At 37.9% G+C, this 26,389-nt stretch overlaps 1 protein-coding gene across 1 annotated transcript in view; it reads right to left on the reverse strand.

Annotated features, from left to right (window-relative positions):
* LOC120769155 overlaps window positions 1-15,634 on the reverse strand; it is a 39,394-nt gene extending 23,760 nt beyond the window's left edge. The window contains exon 1 of the mRNA XM_040096038.1: window positions 15,066-15,634. Within this exon, the coding sequence (XP_039951972.1) occupies window positions 15,066-15,126 (61 nt within the window). The 5' untranslated portion in view covers window positions 15,127-15,634. The remainder of the gene's footprint in view (window positions 1-15,065) is intronic.
* Between the last annotated feature and the right edge of the window lie 10,755 nt (window positions 15,635-26,389).

Here is a 26,389-nt window from a genome sequence, read left to right on the forward strand (position 1 = left end):
TTTACGAAAGAAATGGCAGAAGGAAGCTGCACCCAGGCTTTTTTTTTAAATTTAAAATGGGCGTGGCGTCGCCCACTTATGGACCAAAAACCATATCTCAGGAACTACTCAACCGATTTCAATGAAATTCGATATATAATATTTTCTTAACACCCTGATGACATGTACGAAATATGGGTGAAATCGGTTGACAACCACGCCTTCTTCCAATATAACGCTATTTTGAATTCCATCTGATGCCTTCTTTATATATTATATACATTAGGAACCAATGATGATAGCGGAATAAAACATTACACAAATTGTATGTATTTGAAAAATATGTAAATGACGGATATTGAAATCTCGATTATCACTTCATCATGCGAGAGTACAAAATGTTCGGTGACACCCGAAATTAGCCCTTCCTTACTTGTTATCTTTAAATTCCTACAGATCAGAGGTATTTTATGGCATCGCTTTGACTTTAGACGCATGTTTCTCAGAATTGTTAACTCTACAAAAGTGCCCAGAGCAACAAGGTCGTAACTCACACCGGCGAGGTAGTACGGGGCTCTAAACCTGATTTTTCCAAGAATTTCGCATTTTTATTGTATATGTCTCTTAAACGACAGGAGCTATAGAAAAAATGTACATGACAGAGTTGTAGGAAATTTTATTTGCTATAAAAAAAGGTCGGAAGTCAAAATCACTATCATTAATACTTCTCGAGATATTCAGCTTTTTAAGGCTTTGGTTCAGTTCTTAATGTTAAAATTAAGGGCTAAAATTTTCAGGGAATTTTTATTAGGGTATTTCCAAGGAAAATTCGTGACGGGACTGGAAAAAATTAATAGTTAAGAAAAAAACACCCTAATGTACATATATAAATGTTCAACATGAAGAGCTGAACTGAACTGACTGAACTAGCCTCTCAGTTTTTGAGCTATCTTAATGAAATCTGCTTTGTCGCAACCGACGATATTGAACTACTGAACCGGATGGTTTAATTTTTAATTTCAGGAAATTATTAGCTGAGAACCTGAGCTTCAGACCCTTTGAGCATTTCTTGATAATATACTGATTCGACGACGTAACTAGGCGATTTTGGTAACCAATTCCAACCAACTTGTATGAATATAATGGTTTTCAGATATTTCCGCTTTTATCGAAAATTCCAGTTGGAGACTACTATTTTTCCTCACATAACGGTATCTATTAGATATAGAATATCTATTAGGCATCGTAAAATCATAAAATCATAAATTGTTACACTTGTTTAAAGAAATTGTTTACGTTAACAATTCTCAACGATTTCGGTTCGTTGTAACTTACAACTTTATGAGACTAAATGAAGTCCCTATACAAACACTATAAACTCATAATAAGTCTAAACTATCTTATCGTTTATTCTAAATTTCAGAGTTCATAAACCAGATAACTGTCAATATATTTGGATACTGCTAAGCTAGTAACTAATTTGACAGTTTTGCCTGCCAGTTGAAATATTTGACAGGTCTGTAAGACAACTATTACAGCGCTTATAAAAATGTCAGTGCTAAAGAGTTGAGCTTCAATAAAACTGTCCACGCTGTAAAGCAACAAAAAATACGGTTAAAATAAGAGAGATCTGTGAACCGCAGAGTTCGATATTTCTATTTTGTTTATAAAATAGGCAGACTTGCATGCTGAACCTAACTCAACGCTCACATTTACATACTGGCTCAAAGCGAGCAGCGGCTTTAACACACTAGAGCTGGCTTAACAGGTTGTTGTGCTTGTTTTCGTAGCCGAAACGGTGACAACAACACCACAAACTGATACATATATATGTATATACATATGTATATATTATCGAGTCGAGTTTTGTTTACAGAGGAACAGGTGGCAGGCAAGTAGACTCTTTCAGTCTCAGATCAATTAGTGAGACACTTTGTTCGGCCGCGGCGCGTGCTGTGTGCTGACTGATAACCACCTGTGTTATACATACATAGACTTGGTGCATACATACATATATCTTATCAGCATGTGGATACACTTCCTCGCGGCCAGGGAATTGGAGCTGAAAGCACGGAATTGGATATGGATTGCATGTACTTATCGGAAGAACGATTTTGCTAAGGGCGCTTTGGAGCCCAAAAGGATTTATTCGAAACGCCACAACCCACCACGATTTGTTTGGCTAAACTCTAAGCATGCCGTTACTGTCACTCGTCAAATGGCGCGCACAACTTTCGCTCGATTGAAACGTTACGCAGTCATCGAGGTAGACGTTAGCAAGAGAGAAGAAGCTTAAGAGCAGAGGCTGGTCTTTATCAAACAAAAATTATATTAGTGAGAGCGGTAAACAAATTTTTCATATATTTTATTAGTTGATAATTTGTAGTGATTTCATGTTTGGTGTAATGAATTGTTCGTGTGTACTTCAAATGAAATAAATTGTTGTATGGCAGCTAACGGATGTTTTTTAGATTAGTGGTTTTCAATGCGGCTGTACTTTTGTCGAAGTTGGTCTTTTTGACAGCTTATACTTCATTTATAATCAGTTTGTCAGTTTGGTTTAACATTTCTAATAAATAGACTTACTCCTGAACAACGTTTACAAATTTATTACGAAAATAATTGTTTGGTTTGTTCAATATTCAGTCGACATAATCGCCCAGTAACTCGCGCAACGATGGATCGGTTTCGCACCTAGTTTACTATAGTTGATAAGGCGTATCCTCAGAGCCCCCTTAATACAAGGCACCGAAGACGATATCGCTGCTGTGAAACAGAGTATCGATAAAGACCTGATTGAGTCCATCCGCCAACGCTGTGTCCATCCACTTTATGTAAGAGTTTGTGGAAGGGGATTGGTTTGCGGGCTTACAGAAACCAACTCATGCAAGACTTGAAGTGAAACGAACATCAAGCGCGTCGCACATTCGGTAAATGGCCACAAAACGAAATGACCACTGATCCCGATTTCCACTTGCGTTTGTAACCCATGATATGAACCGAAGTAACTTATTTTTGGTAAGCGTTATCTATGAGGTTAGGATATATTAGGATGAGTTAGCTCGTAGAGTTGACCTAAATTGATAAACTTCTTGAAGTAGATTAACCGATTCTCTTAGAGCGAAAAACTAATTGAGCTTACGACAAATTTCTTCAGGCGGTTATATCAATCGCAGCCACTACACTAAGTTCACCGAAAATATATCTACCGAGATCAGTCTGGCCGAAGAAGAAAGAACCAAGATGATTCCAACTCGCCTTCCTCCATAGTAAATATCTGTGGACCTCCGATGGTCCACTCCGGCACTTCAAGTGCAGTGCCCGTGGACCTCCAGTGGTCCACACCGGGTAGAACGTGTTAATCGCACCGCGTGTGAACTTAAAGGATAGAGTTCAGTAAGAACACCTATATGCATAATTCACATTAAACCTGTCCAGCAAAGTTGTTTTTGCAGTATTTCATTCCTTTGACTTTTTTTGACATACTGACGAAAATCAATATCAATTAATTAAAAGCGGTATTGAAGTTTCTCTCTCGACGAACAAAGACCAAACTCTATAAGTCCCTCATTATTCCGGTCCTGCTCTATGGTCCAGAGTCATCGATGATGAAAACAGCTGATCTGAAAGGTTCTGCCGAAGTTTTATGGTCCTTTACGCTTTGCGCAACGGCGAATATCGCATTGGATGGAATGATGAGCTGTGCGAGTTATACATTGACATAGTTCAGCGAATTAAGAGACAGCGGTTGTGCTAGATAGGTTATGTCGTTCGTCGAGGGAAGTAGAGAAAGAGAAAGACGACCACTTCGTTGAAGAGATCAGGTGGAAAAGGACCTGGCTTCGCTTGGAATCTCGAATTGGTGCGAAATTGCGAAAAAAGGAAACGATTGGCGCGCCGTTGTTAACTCGCCAGTAAAGAATAAGGTCAGGCCAGTAAAGAAGAAGAAGAAAAAGGTACTGAAATGCGAAAAATTACTTCGATCAACTTTTAGTTGTTTATAGTCTATGGTTTTATAAATATCAAAGTTATCAGAATCGATTGTAATTTTTCTTAAAGGAATCATACAGGGGAGTAGTTTAAATATATTTCAATATTTTCATTGCTGAAACATCCCCAAGCGATATGATTTTACTAATATGGCAGCTAACTCTGTTCGACCAATCCACACTTCTGAGAACCGATTACCTTTTCACTGAAATATATACTTTAAACTCCGGCAATGCCCTGCTCTAGACAGCAATCACTATTGATTACTACATATACATAAGTAGGTATGTTAAATAATATATTAAAGTTGTGGGCGAAAGTCCAGTGAACTCCGCTATTATCTAATTCGTACATACACACATATGGTCAAATGGTTATTGTATAAAGTATAACGTACCATTAAGGGGGTCTTAAGTATGCAAATATCTAAATTGCAAAAGCAACTAAGTTTTGTGAAAAATGTGTGCAACATGTGCAATTGCATAAGTTATAACTGTATCTAGACACTTAGATACATACATACATACGTATGCTTTGCATTTATGAGAAATAACGAAAGACAACGAACAATTTGCGGCAAACCTTGCAAGCAAGTGCAAAATTTCCCGCACTAAAAGAAGAACCATGGCTCGCCACGATAAGTACTCGTATTTAAGTGGTATATAGGTTTATGTGTACTTGTTTGTATGGGTGATGTGTGTACGAACTAAAGAAATTATGGTAATTTCTAAATTGTCGTAAAACGTTTTTTTTTTCAAAAAAAATAAAGAAAATGCGCAAAAATGTTAATTACAAAGCAAAATGGCGGCCTTTTGTAAAAATAATTATTGGCGAATTCGAAAATTTCTTTTAAACTGTCAATTGCGTGGGTTTAAAGTGAACTAATTCGGGCAGTAAATGCGCTGATTGGTTCGGTACATTTACACACACATATATGTATTAGGGTGATTCAAAAAATTTTTTTTTTTTGGATTGGTACTCGGAAAAATAGGTTCCTAGACACCTCGAAGAAAGCCTCTCTAAAACCTATGAGTTTCATCATTCATAATGATTTTTTTCATTGAGTTATAAAATTCATAAGAAATAAAAAATTTTCCCAAAAATAATCAAACTTCAACTGTTAATATCTTTTAAACGGTTGGGTTTACGAAAAAATCATACAAACCTTTTTTGTAGAGCATTCAATTTCCTACAAAATCTTAGAAACAAGATATTTTTTCAAGTAGTTGGAAGCGAGATATAAATTTTTCTATCTGATAATAAGAAAAAATAGAAAACTGTATGTAGGAAGACCTTCCCGTTACAATTAAGAACTCATGCTTGGAGAGGCTTTCTTAGAGGTGTCTAGGAACCTATTTTTCCGAGTACCAAATGAAAGAAAAATTTTTTTGAATCACTCTAATATGTACATATATACCTACATACAAGTATGTGACTTTTACTTTGGATTTTGCTATTTTTATACCCTCGCAATATGTTCCTATAGAGTATAAAAGTTTTGTTTCGCTTAGCGGTTGTTTTTTTTTTGCCTGAAACTAATTTAGATACAGAGGTACACTAGTATATACATAAATGATCAGAATGACGAGACGAGTTGGAATCCGAGTGACTGCCAGTTTGTCCTTCTTTCCAATTGTCTGCCTGTCAGTTTGTAATAATTGAAATTTATGAAATTTTTGTCTGAACAAATATCTTTGAGATCTTCTTCGACAGTATAAAAATGGTTAAACTCGGATTACAACCACGCCCACTCTACATTCAACTGTAGACTTAATGCCATAATCGGTCAATGTAAGATATCTTGATGAAACTCAAAACACATTTTCCTCCGCTACAAATGGGGTAAAATCAGTACAATACTTTCTCTAACCCCCATATTCCTAATATAAATATTTTCGAAGATCCAGTTGACTTTATACCTTATTGGTCAATCTGTGAGTTATCTTACTAATCTAATGATATATCGCAATATAAAATAGGCATTAATGAAACTGAGAAATTATCTTTTTATGGAAATGATATGTGTGTATGGTTAAAATCGGTTAATACTACACGTAGCCTCCTTATATCTAATAGAAAAATTTCAAAGCTTCGGTTTGCTTTAAACCATATATGTATATACATATGTATGTATATCAGTCAATCTGCAGAGGTATCTTGGGAACATTAAGTGAATATACTATGTGTACTCCTCCGTTAAACTAATGTTGAAATCTATCACCAAATCACCCTTAACTAACATAACATTTAAAGGGGTTTTCACTAAGAGCACAACAAAGCCTTTTTTAAATGGAACAAAAAGGGCTTGGGATATCAATGAAATTCTTTATTCCTGTCAAAGTATATTCGATGTCAATATGTATGGAACTCGATTGGAGAATCCAGACCCTGAACCCAATTTTTGACGATTTTCAAGCATAAATCGGCCGATACTGCCGCAATTTCACTTTCGATATTCGTACGAAGTTCATCAATCGTCGCTGGCTTGTTGGCATAGAGCATCGACTTGACGTAGTCCCACAGGACATAGTCTAACGGAGTCAAATCGCTCGACCAAGGCGGCCAATTGACTGAGCCATTTCGTGAGATAACACGTTCAGCAAACTTGGTTTTCAATAAATCGTGTGACTTTCGCTATGTGACTTGTGACGCTGTCCTGTTGGAACCATATCAAATCCATATCATCCAATTCGGGTCAAAAATATTCGGTTATCATTGAGCGGTAGTGATTCCAATTCACAGTAATGTGCCGGTTTTGATTATCACGGAAGAAGTGCGGCCCAATGTATGTGTGAATTGCTGCCTGGCCATTCAGCCAGAAATAAGCTTCATCGCTGAAGATGATTTTTCGATGAAAATCCAGATTATTTCCAAGTTGTTGCTCAGCCCAATTCACGAACATACGACGATTCTGGTGGTCAGTCGGCTTCAGTTCTTGCGTCAATTTCATCTTGTAAAGATGTAGGCCAAGATCTTGATGCTCAACGCTTGAGAACGTTGTGTGAAAGGCTGAGTTGGGTCCTCCTCAATTGATGCGCCGGCGGCAGCAATATGCTCGATACTGCGGGCACTTCTTTGTCTCACTGGCACGGGAACATTTTGTACTGTGCCAGTGGAATCAAATTATTTCACTAGACGCTCAATTGTTGATCTGAAAGTGAGATTATGGCGCCTTTATATTGGACGTGAGGCTTTAAAAGTTGATGCCACTGACTCCGAATTTCGATAATGAATTTTAATAATTTCGACTCGTTGTTGGATCGTACATCCTTCCATGATGAAATGGCAAAACCTACTGAAGAGAAATGTTAAAAGAGCTGGAAAAAATATGGCTTCGTTTGCTGTCCCTATTGGTCTACTTTTGTACCCTCCCTATTGAAAAACCCGTTAGGAAGATTCGTTTGTTATTTTAGCAGACTTTAAACGAAATATATTGATCAATGCGTGAGTTATTTTGTCAAAAGTTAATGAAATCAGTCCAGATTATTCCCTAGCTCCAATATACATACGCATTATAGTGGCTTCCATACTTTTTGATTTCCCAACTGAGTTTAAAGCGTATATATCGATCAATATGTAAGATATTTTACTGTATACTAATAATAGTATGATCTAGCGCTGAATACGAATGAAAATGTAGCCCCTGGTCTAAACCAGATATCCCTAAATGTAATGATAATACTTTAGCTGAAGTTTTCCTCATATAACCCATAAATTAAATTAGCTCGTTTACATATTTAAGTACCATGTTTCCCGCCTTTGACCTTTGCACATTTCGAAAGTAAAAAATACTCGGTTACAGGCGAACTCAGCCCTTCCTTAGATGGTCGCTTTATATTCGTAACTCTAGGTTTATCATTCGCCCATCTTGCCACACATCAATTTTAGCATTCTCATGCAAATTAAGGCAATCTTCCGCATGCAATAAGTAGGTATGTATGCACAAATGACAAATATACATACGTGTATGTATGTGATCACGTCCACCCACTCATCTGCACCATAAAGATTCGCACGATATTTCAACTTTTAAATCCAGATTTTTCGCATGTTATTCGGTGGCTCATTTAAATGAGGCACGCAGCGGCCAGTTACATACCACAGTAATGACATTCGAGCCACGAAATTTGCGCTAATTATATGTGTGCACTTTAATTATTATTTTCAAGATTTATACTCTGAATATGGTATATGTAAGTAACACCCTGAAGAAAATGTCGCAGACCCCATAAACTAAATATATAAATGATCTGCGTGACGAGCTGAGCCGATTTAGTCATGTATTATTTCGTCTTTCCGAACTCGAAGTTTTCTCAACAAGGTACCACACTATAGCTTATAGCTGCCATACAATCTCACCGATCAAATTTTGAATAAACATTTTTTATGCCCTTTCGTCCTCTAAGATACACACCTGTAGGGTATGATAGCTTCGCTCAAGCCAAAGTAAACGTTTTTTCTTGTTTTAATTAAGTTTCTGACTGTGGAAATTATATCATTTCTACAGATCGCCGTGACAATTTCATTTTTCAATTAATATGTAACATATAATTAAATTTTTAAATTAATTTTTTTTTCGAAAACAATGGGCGGAAATGCCTTTATCATCGCCGTGTGAGTGTGTGCTAATTGCTTGTCATTGGCTGGCTGAAACAGTTTGCCAGTCGCAAATGCATGTAATCTCTGGAGAATGCTACTGAGACCTATAATTTTCCACTTCAAAGTCAAATCGCAAAATATTTAGATTTCGTGACAAGCACGAATGTCTTATTTAAACGCCAGTGGCACGACATAAAGTGAAGAAAATATTATATAATAATACATAAACTAATTAGACCGTTAAAATTGAAGATTAGCTTTGGTTTTTGGCTCAAGATTTTTTGTACCAATATAATCATATTTTTATTATATAAATTGGCTATGGAAAATGTGTTAGCAATGCGAATTCTCTTTCAAGTGCTTGCAATAATACAGAAATCTCAATAATCCGTGTCCGAAACCCAGCGCATAACCCTGTGGAGGGAATGTTTCGCCTTCTCACTTTAGTTCACCTTCAAACGGATGTTCTTAGGCTACCCAAAGAATACTTGGTCAAGGCGGAAGTCTTGAATTGCTTGAGCCATATATAAAAAAAATCGTGTCTGGCCACTGCCAAGCGAATGGCGCTCAGAGAACTTTATTCACTTGCGTGAACTTCTACACATGACTCCTTCCTCCAAAGCAAGTTTATTTCCTAGAAAGACCAACGTAACAAAAATTCTCGCGACTTCAATTAATACACATTATTTATTGATTAGTTGTGGATCAAAATTTTCAAAATTGTCACGACTGTCAAACTTTTTGAAAGACTGCGGAAACCATGGTTAAAAAAAAAGCAATTACTAGGACAGTCTGCTTAACACCCAGATAATACGGTTTCAGACCAAAAAAAGTTGTCAATTTCGTAGGTGTAGACTACGGGCTTATCTACTCTGCAAAAATTCAACAGACTGTGGAAAAGGCGTCTAAATAACTTTTCCACTTTACATGTTGATGGTCAACATCGTAGGACCGACATGAGAAGCTTCTAATGTCGATCACACTGAATGTCTTGCTCTACGGGAAAAACAATCAACATGAAGTCCTATAAAAAGCGTAGCGAACAGCCGCTCTGAAGGTAGTATATGCAAACCGCACGGTTTCAAACCAAATTGTAGCGGTAGTAAGCGTAAGCACACCTATAGACCTATTAGCATTTGAAAGGAAGAAAATGTGGACGCTGAGGGAACAAGAAACAAACGTAACCACCACAAAAGAGGAAATAAGGAACAATGTCTTGGAACAATGGAAAACTCGTTGCGAGCAACGATGTGATGGTAGACGTATGGCGCGGTTAAGCAAGAACATAAAAGAGTGGTCTATCAGGAAACATAGCGAGGTGGGTTATTACACAGAGGCTATACGCCTCCTAAGAAAAAACACAGAAACTTCACATTTTGTGGGGAATGCTTATTATCATTGGAAAAAATATTCTTTGGCATTAATTTTTTGAAGATTATCTCTTTTAAATGTCGGCTGCAGCTAGGTTTCAGATGATCCATCCGTTGAGTTAAATTTTCGATGACTCGTTCGACCATTTCAACTGGTAACTGGCGAATGACACGCGTGATGTTTTGTTCCAAGGCCAGAATCGAAGCGGGATTATTCGACTAGACTTTATACTTTACATATCCCTACAGAAAAAAGCTCATGAATGTTTTTAGGTTGCACTTCATCCCAAATGCGGCAATTTTGATTGTTTACATACCCATTGAGCCAGAAATGGGTTTCATCTCTGAACAAAATTTTGCTTGAAAACCTCGGATCTTCTTCGGACTTTCCAAAAAAGTGCCTCCCGTTGGATCAACCGTTACAAATGTATATCCTTAAGAAGCTCGCATATGTACGTAACCAACAGACGACAAAAAATTTTCAAACTCCCCATTTAATTCCAAACAAAACTTCATTTATGCTTAAGGGCAAATCAGCGGAATGAGGTCAATACTAGTATTCGTACGTGATTTGCGCCTAACGTCGCGTTTTAGCTGCTATTGTGTGAAGAAGACGTCAACTTCTTGTTTGCGTTTTCAATTTTCCATTTGTGTGTTTCACTTAAGGCCTGTCGTTTGTTGTTGGCTCGTCAAGGCCCAAATCTTTGTAGTCTTGCTAGTAGTGTTGTTGTGAGCACATGTTGGCTTACGTACGTTTTTTACTGTTGCCTCATGACTTTCCGCCTCATCCCCAAATTCTGCGCAGCACGCAATGGCACTCTCGAGCAACTATCCATGAGTATTATGACACATGGTTAGACACTATTTGCAGTGACTGTTGGCAAATGTGGTGTCGGTTGGAATAATAGCTGCCTAGAATGTTTTACACAATTTAATGTAATCCTAGAAAACATTGAAAGACCATTATATGAAGCTTGCCTGCTGCTTGGCGATTTCTCGAGTGATTCATTTATGTTGGTCACCGCATTCGCTCCACAATGCCATGCGCTATAGAGGCCTTGGTAGGCATAGATTTTTTTGCTCATTGCTTTTATTTTTATCCAGCATAGAAATCAGGTCAAATATGTGGTGGTGAGTGAGATAATGTAGTTATTCAGGTTACTCAATTTCAATTAGTAAGGATTTAAAATAAATTGTTTTTTTATTATTACATCCTGAAGCGTCTATTAAGTTTGCCACGAATTGGCAATTTAAACCCTCAATTTTGAGGTTTCTATCTTAAATTTTATGCACGATCTTTTAACCTATAGAAGTTGCTCATTTGTCAGTTTTGCTGATATCGGGCTACTACTACTTCAGAGTATAGCTGGCAAACAAGCTGAATGATCAAAATCGAGTTGTAGCAGGCCCTTCAGTTTTTGAGATATCAATCTGCAATTTTGCTCATCTCCTTTTCTCACCAAAAAGTGCTCACTTGTCGAAACTGTCGATACCGGATTACTACAGCATTTAGCTGCTATACAAACTGAATGATCGGAATCAAAGGCTTGTATGGAATGCATTTTTCTTCTTCAAGAAATTTGGCATGGCTTATTTATTAAGGTGTCGGTGCGTTCTTCGAAGAAATTATTCGTTGCCATACAATTTCATTTAATAGAATAAGAAAAGGCCTTTATTTTATACTCAGTAAGTTCTGCCTGCTGGCCTACGCAGATGACATCGATATCATTGGCCATAACAACCGTGCCGTTAGTTCTGCTTTCTTCAGGTTGGACAAAGAAGCGAAGCAAATGGGTCTGGCAGTAAACGAGGGCAAGACGAAATATCTCCTGTCATCATGAAACATACAGTCATACCTTCAAAGTCGTAGATAATTTCGCCTATCTTGAAACCAGTATTAAAACCACCAACAAGGTCAGCCTCGAAATCCAACGCAAGATAACTCTTGTCAACCGGTGAGCCATCGGACTGAGTAGGCAATTGAAAAGTTAAGTATCTCGATGAGCACAGACCAAGCTCTAAAAGCCACTCATCATCCTCGTCCTATTATATGGTGCAGAGGGTTAGACGATGACAGCATCTGATGGGTCGACGTTACGAATCTTTATGGGAAAGGTACTGCGGAAGATTTATGTCAAAGCATTAGCAACGGGGAATAACGCAGTCGTTGGAACGATCATCGAGTTAAGAGACAGCGGCTACACTGGCTAGATCATGTCGTCCGAATGGGTAAAAACACTACAGCTCTGAGAGTATTCGACGCAGTTCACGCGAGGGTAAACAGAGGGAGAGGAAGACCTCCACTCCGTTGGAAAGACCAGGAGTAAAAGGACCTGGCTACACTTGGAATCTCCAATTCCGAAATAGCGAAAAGGAAGAACGGTGTGTACGCCAAAAAAGAAGAATACGTTTTAGTTGGCCTTTATAGTGACAGGTGCCAATTTTCATTTGCAAAAAGATCTTTGTAGCTGTAACTATTATTGTTAGGTTAGATCGCTGACACTTAAACTGTAGCAATCGTCAAAGTGCTTTAAACCTATCAGTAATGTACTTAGATGCTCTATTTTTATTTCCGAAGTTTGACCTGGATGTCTAAGAGTTTGAGATCCGAGGGATTTTAGCCTTGAACTGGCCTTGGTAGAGCATTCGAGGAGATAATGTTGAGATGATTCAATCTCGTGTTCTTTCAAACAGCTGATCTCGCAGGAATGCCAGCTGGACAGTTAGCTCCAGTTAGACCCTCTACACCTATGGAAATATAGACTTAGCTGAGAGCGAAGAGTTGGTTAGACCTCTTACTATTTACCCTGGATCTGAAAGACTGCAGAGCTTCTAGTAGTTAACCAACGCTTGCTGAGTTTACTAAGTAGAGTTAGGAAAAACTCTCAGAGATGTTTCACTCGATCGCTTCAATTGGATATATGACATCTGCGACCAGGGGCAGGCTTTCTCCGCAAACGCACTTTTTTAAGATTGTTCTCAATATAAATAAAAGTCCTTCACAAAAATGAGAGGTTTACATAAAATCGCTTTTCGCAAAACCTAAGAGGTCACTACTCTTTCATTAGCAAATTATATTTCATGTGAGAAAATAACACTCTAAAAAATGTACTATTGTATTGTCTACTATATTCAGCTTAACATATAACATACAGACTGACAAAACTAGTTAGTCACTTAACAAAATACAGAAGGAATCTTTCTGAATTTTAAATTATAAAAGTTGTTTCTAAAGTTTCAAGATGGGAGTATGCAAACATTTAGTTGCTCTTTTGACACAGTGCCAACTGATACCGTACAATGGAAGCGGAAATAGTTCACTGAACTCGTACGAATGCAACAGCGAAAGGAAAGCCGGTCATAGAGGGGCCATAGAGTTAAGAATTTATTGGAAACATAACGCGGCGCAACTCGTACAAACGCAATTAACGGACTTTTATGTGCAAAAACGGCGGGTGCCAAGCCGAAAGGCCCAATAAGGGTGGGCTAGGTCCGGCCGCAAACGCGAAATAGTTATCGACACACATTAGAACGCATGTATAAAAGTTTTAATTACCGAAAAATGTGAAAAATTAGTTAAAAGAAGACGTTGCTATGTACGTATGTATTTCCGTATGAGTCCTATTTTGCAGCACTAACCTACTTTAGGAAATTCTAAAATCGAAAATACCAGGTAAAAATTTGATGCATTCCCAATAAGCATTAGTGAACAAAATTTTTCGTAATAACTTGACCACCGATCGTCACTGTTGGTTGAACTAGACTATAATTCATTGCGCGCATAATGTTACCATGGGTATAAAACCGACAAATAAAATACAAAACGAAATGCAACCCTTCTATATGCCGCTTGTACATGCTGGTTATGTGGGTGAACGGGAGAAGAGGTCAAGCAACGCTTAGTGCGGGTGGCAAGTAATTGAAGAAGTGAAATGCACTGATTAGTAGCATACGTACCCTAGTGTAGGGGGTGTTGCAAGGCAGGAGAATGGGAAGGAAGCGAGTCACAAAGCAAAAACACAAATAAAATCGGCACATATGTATGTATATTATTGTTGTTTGAGGAGTTGTGTGCGCTCAAATGCAAGACACTGAAATGAAGTACGTAAAATATGTAAAATTCAGCCAGTGACAAGTTGAAACTACAAATATATTTGTAGAATATATTGTATACGTATATTAGTTGAACGAACCCGTCGCTCAATTTTATGTTTGGCCATTAAACACAGCTTTCTGAACGCTAAAAATGCATTTGACTCTGAATTACGTCAAGAGAGAGAGAGAGAGAGAGAGAGAGAGAGACATTTCGAAGAAATGTGGTTAGGTTGGGTTAAGTTAGGTTATGAAGTCGATCTGACCAGGGATCTCTCTTGGACAGTTTAGCACGCCGGTTCATTGTTCTCTTATAAAATTGAACATAAAGACCCTCATGAATTGACGAAGCTCTTTGAGCTAAACACTAATTTTTTGGAACGTTTTATGTTTCGGCTCTGCCTTTTGGTTAACCAGAGGCAAGACTGCAGAGACATCACTACCACAGACTTGCAGAAGCTGGACTATTGAGCAGAAAGTGCCGGTTTTCACAACACATTCCTTCTTACTGGTTAGCTTAGGTTGGGTTAATCTGTTAGGCCAATGAGCCACGCATAGACCAGTCTTGGTACTTTGCGATACCAGATGGAGTTTAGTTACTAGGTCCATGAGCAGTAGTCATCGTTTAGGATGCCTGCGCTTGGCGCGAATTTTAACACGCTCTATGACCTCACCATCGATACCTCGTATATCATACCGTGGGGACCCTAGATGCTTACAGCGCAGTATTGCCAATGCGGCATAAGTGCACAAGAGATGCTCCCTGGTGCCTTGCTCAAGACACATCCTGCAGTCTTCTCGATCTATCAGTCCCATTCTAAGGGTTCATAAAACTTTTACAACAGTCACCCAACAAAAAGTTTAGCCTAACCAAAGAGAAAAACTCTTATGATTTTGACAAGATGAACTTTGCTAAGGATAAGCAGTTCAGCAGATCTCCTATGTGGTACTTAGTACATAGCCTTGGCTTACACAAACGACTTTGATTTATTTAAGAGCGCTGAATTAAGATCCATAGAACCAGCCTTTACTCACCTGCAGTGCTGCCTAATGCCAACGCCAAGAGTAGCGACAGGAAATATGCTGAAGTGGACATGCTTGCTGTTCTGTTTCTATGTAGACTTGTGTTGTTGTAAATTTTTAAAATATATAATTTTTTTTTATTTTAATTAAAAGTGAAAAGCAAGCTGCTAACTAAAAAATACATATATATATTGATGCCCACACACGAGGATGAAAACACTCTTTTTTTTTGAGATTTTAAAACATTACAAATTTGCACAATGCAATTTTTCAATAATTAGCACTCGTTTGCTAATATAAAGCTCACTTGTCTTGTGTTATTTTCGGCACTGCACGAAGTGCATGAATATCTATAATAATATATATAACACTTTCGCAAAAATGTGCACATGAATTATTTGTGAGCGGAAATATTTCGATATTTGCTTTTATTGTGATTTTCAGCCGATTTCCACGAGAATTTTTACTTGAGTATTTTTGCTTTGGAATTTTCGAAGTCGCGCACTACTCGCAGGTGGCCACTAAACACTACCGGACGACGACAATGTTGCTGACTGACTGTTGCTCGACTGCTGGCTGAATGCGTTGTTGGCTGCCGCAAGTCGTCGTGTTACGGCGGACGTCGTCGCCTAAAGCGACTGCAAAGCTCGTCAAGTATAAACGTATATGTGTGTGTGTTCGCCTTTGTTCGTTGCAATCGAACTGAAAACTATTGCACAGTGTAGGTGTGTGTGCTGAGAACTTTTCATACCGACAGCCGAATGGGAAGTGGTAGCCGGGACACATACAAACACAAGCCCCTAAGTACTGGATAACTAACCGCAGCGGCAAGTAGCACCTGTAAGCGCAGTAGCTCCAGGAACAAGTGTGTTGCCTTGTTAAGGGTTGTGACTCGATCGCTTCTTGTTGTTGCTGGCTGTTGTGCTAGAAATTAAAGTCAAAAATGAGATTAGCGGCACGCATGGGTCAAGCATTCTTACGCGCCAAACTCGACAGCATTTAATCTTTTGTTGCTACGTGCTGTCATTGCTCTGTAAGCTGCTCACTGCAGGGAAGAGGAATCAGGGCAAAATTTTCATCACCACAAAATATTCGCGTGCGTGTTGATGCGTGCGATATTGCTCTAAAATAATTAATTTCTTACAGCTTTGCAAAAATTCCGCCACACATTTAGAGTGATGACTGCATTACCCGAGGAAGTTATTTAAATTATGCTCAGCACCCTTTTGGTGTGAGCGCTAATCTCGTGATATATTGTCATGTGATTGAGGTGTAAGCACTTCACCCTTAAAATAATAATTTTTTTTCATAAGTTTAAGATTCTAAAGCTCTTGGGAAATTTATTTAAATAAAATTTTATAACGGTCATAGCGTTCTTCGAAGTTTTCGAACCTTCTTTTATCACTCTTTATTGCCGCCAAGTTTCTTTTCAGTTAACATTCTCTTCTTGTCACAGAAATCCATCCGGACCTCAACGAGATTATCTTCAAGTCTCAAATCTCTAGCAGCGTCTTTGGTTGCTGCCAAATTAGGAGATTCAGAGAATATTCTTTGGAATGCAACTAGACAAAAGAAAAAGCGGATATCCAGATGCCAACCAATAATTAACAAAGAAAAAGTCGCAGATTTGTCACGCCCCTTCGCTCCTAACAAGCTTTGTGACGGTCTCCACATTGCAGAAGTTAGCAAATTTTGAGGATGACAAATAAAGGATCATCGAGTTATGACAGAATTAAGACGCTCCCAGGAAACATAATGAGTAATTTTCCTTCGCACTGGAAATGTGCTGCGATAATTTTCATTCCGAAGCCTGGTAAACCTCAGCATCTGGTCAATTCATATCTACCGATGGAACTTATTTTAAATTTTTTTTAATAATTATTTTGAAAGAAAAGTTTTGTGAAGACTTTCGTCTCTGCTGGAAGAAAAAAACTAATCTCGAATCACCAGTTTGGCTTCAGAAAGCGTCAGAGCACAATTGAGCACTGTCAAAAAGTAGAATACATCAGTTATAGAGTCATGGAAAATTGTAAATACTGTTCTGAAGTTTTTCTTGATTCCTCTTATATAAGTTAAAAGACAAACTACCTAAGCCAAACCACCTAAGCTTACGCGGTTACAGCCGAGATTAAAGCGGCGCGCCAGTCATTTCTCCTTTTTGCTATATGGCGCCAATTGGAGATTGCAAGCGAAGCCAGGTCCATCTCCACCTGGAGCTGGAAAGCTCAGCGTAGCCGCTGTCTCTTAATTCGGTGAACTACATACGTCAATGTCGTCGTATATTTCATTTCAATCGAATGCGGTATTCGATGTGGCCAATGCGCAAAAGACCATATATCTTCCGCAGAACTTGTCAGATGTTGTCATCGTCCATGCATGGAATAATGAGTGACTTATAGAGCTTTGTTTTCATTCGTCGAGAGAAGACTTTACTTCACAATTGCCTACTCAGTCCGAAGTTGCACCTGTTGGCAAGAGTATTTCTGCGTTGGATTTCGAGGCTGACATTATTGTTACTGTTAATACTGGTTCCAAGATAGACGAAATTATCTACGACTTCGAAATTATGACTGTCAACAGTGACGTGGGAGCCTTGTCGCGAAATCGACGAAGAGGTGGTGTATGTCGATCCTCTTTTCACGGGTCTTTTCCAAGATTTGGCGCATTTTTCATATATGGTTAGTTTTTGATTTTCCGGGTCTAAAGCCACACTGATAAGGTCCAATCAATTTGTTGACGGTGGGTTTTAATCGTTTACACAATACGCTCGATAGAACCTTATATTCGATGTTTAGGAGACTTATCCCACTGTAGTTGGCCAGGATTTTGAGATCTCCCTTTTTATGGATTGGGCAGAGCACACTTTCCAATCGTTGGGCATGCTTTCGTCTGATCATATTCTACAAAGGAGCTGATGCATGCTCTTTATGAGTTCTTCGCCGCTGTGTTGCATAGCTCGCCCGGCAATCCATCGAGTAGTTGATATTCAAACTTCATCATTGTCGGGCAATGGAACGCCTGCTTCATCGTCATCGAATGGGGAATCGGGTTCGCCATCTCCTTACGTTATGCTTTCACTGCCCTTCAAAAGGCTGGAGAAGTGTTTCCTGCACAATTTTAGCATTCTCTGGGCATCAACCACTAGACCACCTCTGGGAGTTCTACAAGAGTATGCTCCGGTCTTAAAACGCCTCAGTCCTCATACCGTCCATCGCATTTCTTGGACGGCAGTGATGTCAGCCTTTACTTTAACGCAATTCATTACGCTCAGTCCACTCGGATGACCGTTGGTTGGACACGTGAGTAAAACATGTGGCTCCTATGTTTTCTCAAAATATAAAAACTGACGCCATTCAAATATTAGATCACGAATCAATGGCCAACTGCAGCGTAATTCACGTCTCTTTTTAAACTTCGGTCCAGTGTTTACCTTTCATGAAAATTATACAAACTTTCAATCTACCTAAACTATAGAGAGAGGATGGCACAGGAGAACGCGACACGACAGCGGAACTTACAACATCTTTACAGACGGATCAAGTATGGCTAATGCAGTGGGAGCCGAAATCTAATGATCTGAGCAGGATCCAAGCGAATCGTCATCTACATAGTATGACTTGGGACTCTCCATCCATCTCTTAAGCTGTTTCAGAAGATTGTACATATTATTTTTGTCATTCCTTGTCGTAAAAATTGTATATGTTCCGTATATCCGTATTGATAATAACAGCACTACTCAACAATCTGAAAGAAACAGTTGCGACTGATGTGCTAAGCGGTCTGTGGAGTACTGAAGGTGTTCCGATTACGAGTTTGAGTTCAACAATTTTCCAACACATACAGGCGTTTTTGTCATTTCAGGATATGGTGCTGGTTTAAGCCCTAGTCCCCTTGACAACAACACAAAAAATCATATGTGTTATGAAATTTTGACTATCATTTTCGGTTGTAGCAACCCAAAATTAGCAAGAAGCAGCCTCTAACATTACAGTCGCGAAATGACTGTAAACTAGTGTAGGCCATTACAAAACTCTTTATATCGTCATATTTTATAGCTGAATTCTACATTAATAATTCATGGTTATTGTTCTTGAATGATGCACTCTTCCTACAAATATCCGCAACTCTTATGGATCTATTGGTCTTGTGGTTGATAATGGCGGGGGAACTTATACGAATAGACTGCATGTAAATATGTTTCTACATATGTATATACATACAATGTTAATAAAAACAAGTATAAACATTTGATAGAGACCCAGCTGCCTCGTCATTGCCATTGTCAGCAGACATTTTCCGACATCATTGTTTGTAATATTCAGGGACATATCGGCTTGAACACGCATGCTGGTCTACATACGAGTATAGCATACATGTATTTTTGTATGCAACTCCGAGTTCCGACAATCTTGCTTGTTCATTTTAGTAACGTTTTCAAAATGCGTCGATTTTTATACTCTTGCAACATGATGCTACAGAGTAAGTTAGTTTTGTTCACCTAATGTTTTTTTGTATCACCTAAATCGAGTTAGATAAAAGGTTATATCTATATAAATGATGAGACGAGTTAAAATCTGTCCGTTACTTGAGTAATGGAACTTGATACACTTGTTCCCTGGTAAACAAGTGAGGACCAGATGGGCTTAATCGGGCGACTGCCGCTACCAGGAAAACGTCATCAAACGACTAATCTATAAGGAGTCACAACAAAGCACTAAATTAAGATATAAAACTATAATGAATGAAATTAGGTGATAACCCCGCCTGCTCCCCATATAACCGTTCCGTTCAAACTACTAAAAGCGTGATAAATCAATAAATAAGTACGCGAGAGATATTGAATTTTGCACCTGGGATGATAAGAGAACATAGTAGGATGATAGTAGGAGTCGGGCTCAAAAATGGATGTTGATCCTGGTACCGCCCACGTTTCGGTGAAAAGCCATATGTCAGCACTTACTCAACCGATATCGGCCATTGTTCGTACATGATATTATCTGGACATTTTTGTTGTATTCCTGTGTGAAAACGTGTGAAATCGGAATGTGAATTTGAAATTCCATCACTTTCACTTTCCAGAATGCAAATGTAGTAAAGCATCGCAAAAACTTTGTACGAATAGTGCGATTAAAGTAGGTCCCTTTTTGATCAATAATTGCCCAAATCGAACAGTTTTGGTTCGTGGTTTAAGTACCTAGATACTAGATTGTCTTAGACCTCATATAACTTAAAAACCACATGCAGCTGACGGCATTTTCCTGGCTTTGATCCTGGTAAGTTGCAAGAGTATAGCGCTTATCCCTTCCTTACTTTGTTTTTTATAAAATCGCGTATGCGGAATATCTTCTATGGATCATTCTGAGCAACTTTGCCAAAGAGACTACGGGTCTAAAATCGGTTTCGAGCCAGCGATTTTTAAGGTGAAGTTCAATTTTTAGGGATTCTAAAATTGCTTCGTCGCTTTTTGAGATATCCGAATGAAATTTAGTAAATAGTCACATTTTGTCAATCTATAGATAATTTGTCATAATCGGCTACATCTTCCATACAACCGATTATTCAGTCATGTAATTCTCCGGCTGCCTGCTTCAATTAAGACAACTAGGAGCATATCATTTCATTCTCTAATACTCGTATAGATATCTTCTTCTTCTCGTATAGATATACTTACTGAAAATATATCTTGCATACAAACGACTTTTATCTTATCTCTTCGAGTTTTTGTTTGAAATTTATATTTCATAAAATGTAAAATATTTTTGGAGTGTTTATGAAAATACGCTTAAAGCTTATTTTATGTTTTTTGTTATATCAGTAAGTAAAATATAGATTTAGGGGTTCTATATGTGTCTTTGACTGTTTTAGGAACTATATAAGTTGTGGTGTCAATACCATACGTAGGTTGCTATATATATTTTTGGTCTAATAATGTAAATAGGCATATTTATCAACGAAAATGTTTTTTTTTTTGTTCTTTTTTTGTTTTTATTTTTTTTTTTGTCGATTGCTGTTTTGTTTCGGGCTCATGCGCATAGATCCATGATTCGTCACCTGTGACGGTCTTATAAACGTCTTTTGAAGCACCGCGATCGTATTTTTTCAGCATTTCTTTACACCAATCCACACGAGCCTTTTTTTGAGCGATTGACAAATTGTGCGGGATCCAACGAGAACAAACCTTTTTTACGGCCAGGTGTTCATGCAATATCGAATGTATGCTGGTGGGAGAAATGCATAGGCATGCCTCTATCTGAAGGTATGTTACATGACGGTCTTGCATTATCAGTTCACGTACGGCATCGATGTTTTCTGGCACAACGGCTGCTTTTGGACGACCTTCACGGAATTCGTCTTTGAGCGAGCGTCGGCCACGATTGAATTCGTTGTACCAGTTTTCCAAAGTGCTATAGGATGGTGCTTCATAGCCATACAAAGATTTTAGTTCATCGATGCACTCTTGTCGTGATAATCCACGTCGAAAGTTGTGAAAAATGATCGCACGAAAATGTTCACGAGTTAATACCATTTTTTGGCCGAGATGAATTTTTTAATTCCCTGTAAATAAAACAATTCACGATTAAATGACAAAACGTTCTGAGTGATGTTCTGCTAAAAAAAGTCAAACTTTCCAATGGAAATGTCAGATTGCACCTGGCAACACTTAGTGTTGCCCTACGCCAGAATATACATATGTAGCAGCCCTCGTATTTTTTACCATCTTAAAGGTATGATATTTGATCCATTATGATGAGCACAGTCGAAAAGGTGGAAAGTAAGTAAGTAAGTAAGAATAAAACTGAAAAGTTCCTTTGATATATTGGAGTTCCTTAGTTTTGACATTTCGTTATTTTGTACCAAACAGTATACTATTTCACCATATAGGTTGTCAAATTGGTATTAAATTGGTAAGAAATAGTTATTGACATCGATGTTATTATTTTACTGTAACCGTAACTACTTAATCCTGCCATAAATTTTGTTACAATTTCAAGCCGTTATAAAAATGAAAATTTAATTAATTGTAATATAGAAAAATTGATTTTTTGAAAATTCTAATTACTACATATTAACTCCATATTACTTATATATGCGTAGATATGTTATAAAATTTATAATTAAAAATAAAAGCACTTTTTCAGCGAATCAGTCATCGTTGCATGCATTTTAAACTTTGTAACAGAATCTATGGCAAGATGAAGCACAATCGAATGCGGTTACTGTATATGAGCTTTCTTTTTACACTTCAATTTCATTTATATAAAACATACTTATATAAATGATGGTGAATAATATTCAAATACACCAATGTCATCAAATACACTTTTTATTTCATACAACTTCTAACTCAAGTTGACCCCAACCAATTTCGTCAATAGTGCAGCTGTACAAGGATATTATTATATCTTTTGTAGATAGGCAAAGTCAAAGTATTTTAGCGAATTTTGACCCGCTACACAAGGAATTTGTATATACAGCTGAATATGGATACATCTACATACTTACACCAATACGTGTTTGTGTGATCACATATTGGCACAAGTTTCACAATGAAGCGAGCATAGTGTACACCAATTATTTATGTATGTCATAACCGGAAAACTTAAAAAAATATAATTTCTTTGGCATAAACTTATTAAGCATTCAGGACGTAAATCATCCCATCTGTAAACCCCACAGAAATATTTAGATATACCTCGAAGAGTTGATAACCCAAAAGCATGAACTTTCACTCAAAATACTGTCAAAATACTCCCATACGAAATTATCAGGATAATACCTTTCGACTTTCTTCTTCTTCTTTCTTCTTTATTGGGCAAGACACTGCTTAAGCGAATATAGCCGGGTTTACAACAGCGCGCCAGTCGCTTGTTTGGCGCCTATTAAAGATTTCAAGTGTAACCAGGTCCTTCTCCGCCTAGTTTTTCCAACGGAGTGGAGGTCTTCCTTTTCCTCTGCTTCTCCCAGCGTGTCCTGCGTCGAATACTTTCAGAGCTGGAGTGTTTTCATCCATTCTTAATGGATCAGAAATTGTCATCGTTCACGTCTTTGCACCAAATTGCAGAACGGGGAGCTGAAACATTGAAGATTCCTCTGTAGAAAACAGAACTTGCTTTCCTATCTAAGGTCTTGGCCGAATCTTGTTTCCAACGATTTGGTTGTATCTCAGACTCAGGAAAATAGTCATTGAAATCTCCCAAATTTGAAAGAAAAAATCAATCGTGCCCCAAAAAAAAATATCAAAAAGTCACAAAGCAGTCTTGAATAATAATATTTTTTGTTTAACGATACACATTGCCGGCGTTCTCTTGTTACTTCCCTAGTTTTCTAGATCAGGAGGGTCTAGTAAATCTTAAGGAAACTGGCTGCCGAATGAGTGCATTTGCCAATAACGTACCACTTATGGTTAAGGGAAAATTTCTAAATACCATATATGAGCAAACTCAAGGGTCCCTCAACATGGTGGCCAACCGAGCGGCTGAAAGTGAGCCATTAATACTAGTAACACAGAACTGGTTTTACTTCCTAGGAAGCGCCTATACTCCCGATAGGAGAAAGTCTGCTCACAGAAAAATATATCTAGAACTCATTCTGCACAGGAAGCTCACGTGGAAACTTATTCTCGAGAAGGATGTAGTTAAAGAATTATATTTCCTCATGAATGAAAATTTTTCGTTTTGATGCGCCTTTGGACACTAATTTCAAATAAATATCTTTTAAAAGTTTAACGCATTTTTTGTGTTCTCAAAAGAGTTTATTATTCCCAAAACAGTTTTATTTGAAGCTGCCGACCATTTTGCCTTATTAGCCTTTATTTACCTTAACATTAGTTAAGTGCGATTCAATTTTCTTACTTAATCCCAGAAAGCCATTATTTACTACTATTAATCAAATCACTTTCATTTTGGTCAACACAAAATCAAATTCTCCCGCACTTTTCGTGTTATTATTAGATTTCCTGAAGGGTGTGAGTATGTGGGACACGCTAAATTGCACCTTCCGTGCACCTTAATTACCATCAACTTTGACATGCGAAGTGCTGAATTTGTCAAATGGTAATAAAAGAACGTATCATCCATCTTCGAGGAGCAAATAAAAAATGGCTATGCATTACAGATAAATCAACAAAAAGGAATTTATTTCAACGCCACATACAGGGTTGCATAGACATGCAATGCCTATAATATACATTTTTATAGTTTCACTTTCGTCGAAGAGCAATTACCCGTTTGAAAAACAACAAATCGGCGGGGCCGATGGATTGCCGGCCGATTGCATCAGCTTCTTTGTAGAATACAGGGAAAGCATGTCCGACTATTGGAATTTAAGTGTGCTTAAAGGGAGACCCGACAATCTGCGCCAACTACCGTGTGATAAGCCTCCTTGGCATCGCCATCGGCCTGATTAGACCTTACCAGTGTGGCTTTAGATAATTTCGTATATCTTGGAACCAGCAAGGTCTCGAAATTCAAAGCAGAAGAACTCTTGCCAACAGGTGATAATTCGGTCTGTATTAAATATTATCACTTCCTGTATCTTTTATTTAATTGTTATTTAAACAATTATAAGGAATAAAAGATAATTATTGTGAATTTTTCCAAGTCAACTTTTTATACAATAAACAGGGGTAAGGTTGTCACATTGTTTGGTAGACCCTATATGCAACATCAGAGACTCTTTAAGGAATCAGCATAACGAGCTCAGTCAATTTAGCCATATCCGTATGTATTTCCGTACCTCTGTCTGTATATGCACGAGTTAGTCCCTCAGTTTTTGAGATATCGATCTTAAATTATGCGCATGACCTTTTCTCTTTAAGAAGATGTTCGGACCGGACCACTATAGCATTTGCGTAGCTGTTATACAAACTGGTCGATAAAGAACAAGTCTTATATGTATGTATTAAAGGCAATTGGTAAATCGTAACAACATGCATCAACGCCTTTGAAACACCCTGTAAATATAAGTATTTACCTACATACTATTAATTTTGTCAATAAGCAAGCAAATTAAATAGCAGCGATTAAAGTTCATTGACTGCACAAACGATAAAAAGGAAAGGAAACTACTTGGAAGCATTTAAGGCTTGGTAAAAGTAAAGTAAATCGTTTACAATAGACACCAAATTAGCCATTAATGACCACCCCAACGCTCATGCGTTCAATATTGCCACTGCCCCAAGAAATGGAAAGGCACTGCACCTTTAATGGTTTTTAGGTCATACATGGAAAGCATATTAGGAAGCGAAAGCATGTCTGTCCAGACTTGTGTAGTCATTTCCGTAACCATTATTCTAATGCACCTGAAATATTCAAAGCATACAAGTATATATTATACAAATACTCATATACATGTATGTTTGCATATACATATGTACAGCTCTATGTATATCACAGCAATTTCGTGTGTTTTAGGAGACACATATGCCTGGGCACACTGTTCGAAGACAACGCCCATTATCAGTGAATTTCCATACACAATTGTGTGCAGATAAGTCTTCCCTTCTTACAAAGCTTTTATAGTGCAGCTAACTAGAAATATCAACAAAAAATACTTAGTCAGTGACTTAATATCATTTTCCATTTAAGAACAAATAAATTATGGCTTGTTAATGTTCTCACTCATTTTCCAATCGTTATAGAAATCACAAATGTGACCTACAGTCGATGGGCTTATTCTTGCGTGGTTGGTGTTATGCTTATTTTCCCCTTTGGTATCCGTATCTATATTGAGCCAAAAGCATTTGGGAAACATACTTTTGGGCTATACCAACTTTACTATCAATCTAACGACCAATCTTACATTTGTATCTTGATTCGGATTTTGAACAGGCCAAGAATTGTCAAGTCTGTTTCAAGTTTTGAATAATGTTTCCTGTTACGACCCACAATGTCACTTCTCTTGTTATCTGGCACAAGTTGTCATTGATGTATTAGAAGACCTTAAGTAAACTGACAGCCAGATGATTGCCTATGCCGGGAAATTTCTAGAATCATGTATTAGCTAACTCAAGGACGGTAATTCCAAAAGCACCAGGTCCCGATAAACAGGGCCCTGAACCTCGTAATGAAGTGTAACGAAAAACCATTTATGGAGCTATTCACATGATGTCTACGAGAAGGGATTCTCCGCAAGATATGGAAGATGCAACGCCTAGTGCTATTACAGGTGGCAAACAAACCAGGAGAAAACCAAGTTATAATCGCCGTTGACACAATCAAGAAGCTCACAGGTATTGCAGAAAATGCCATACAAGGAGCGATGTACGTCAACAAATAATATTACGCATCCATTACGTTCGATGTGAAAAACATATTTAATTCGGCTTACTGGCCCCA

The sequence above is a fragment of the Bactrocera tryoni genome, chromosome 2, assembly GCF_016617805.1.
Source record: "Bactrocera tryoni isolate S06 chromosome 2, CSIRO_BtryS06_freeze2, whole genome shotgun sequence".
Lineage (NCBI taxonomy): Eukaryota > Metazoa > Arthropoda > Insecta > Diptera > Tephritidae > Bactrocera > Bactrocera tryoni.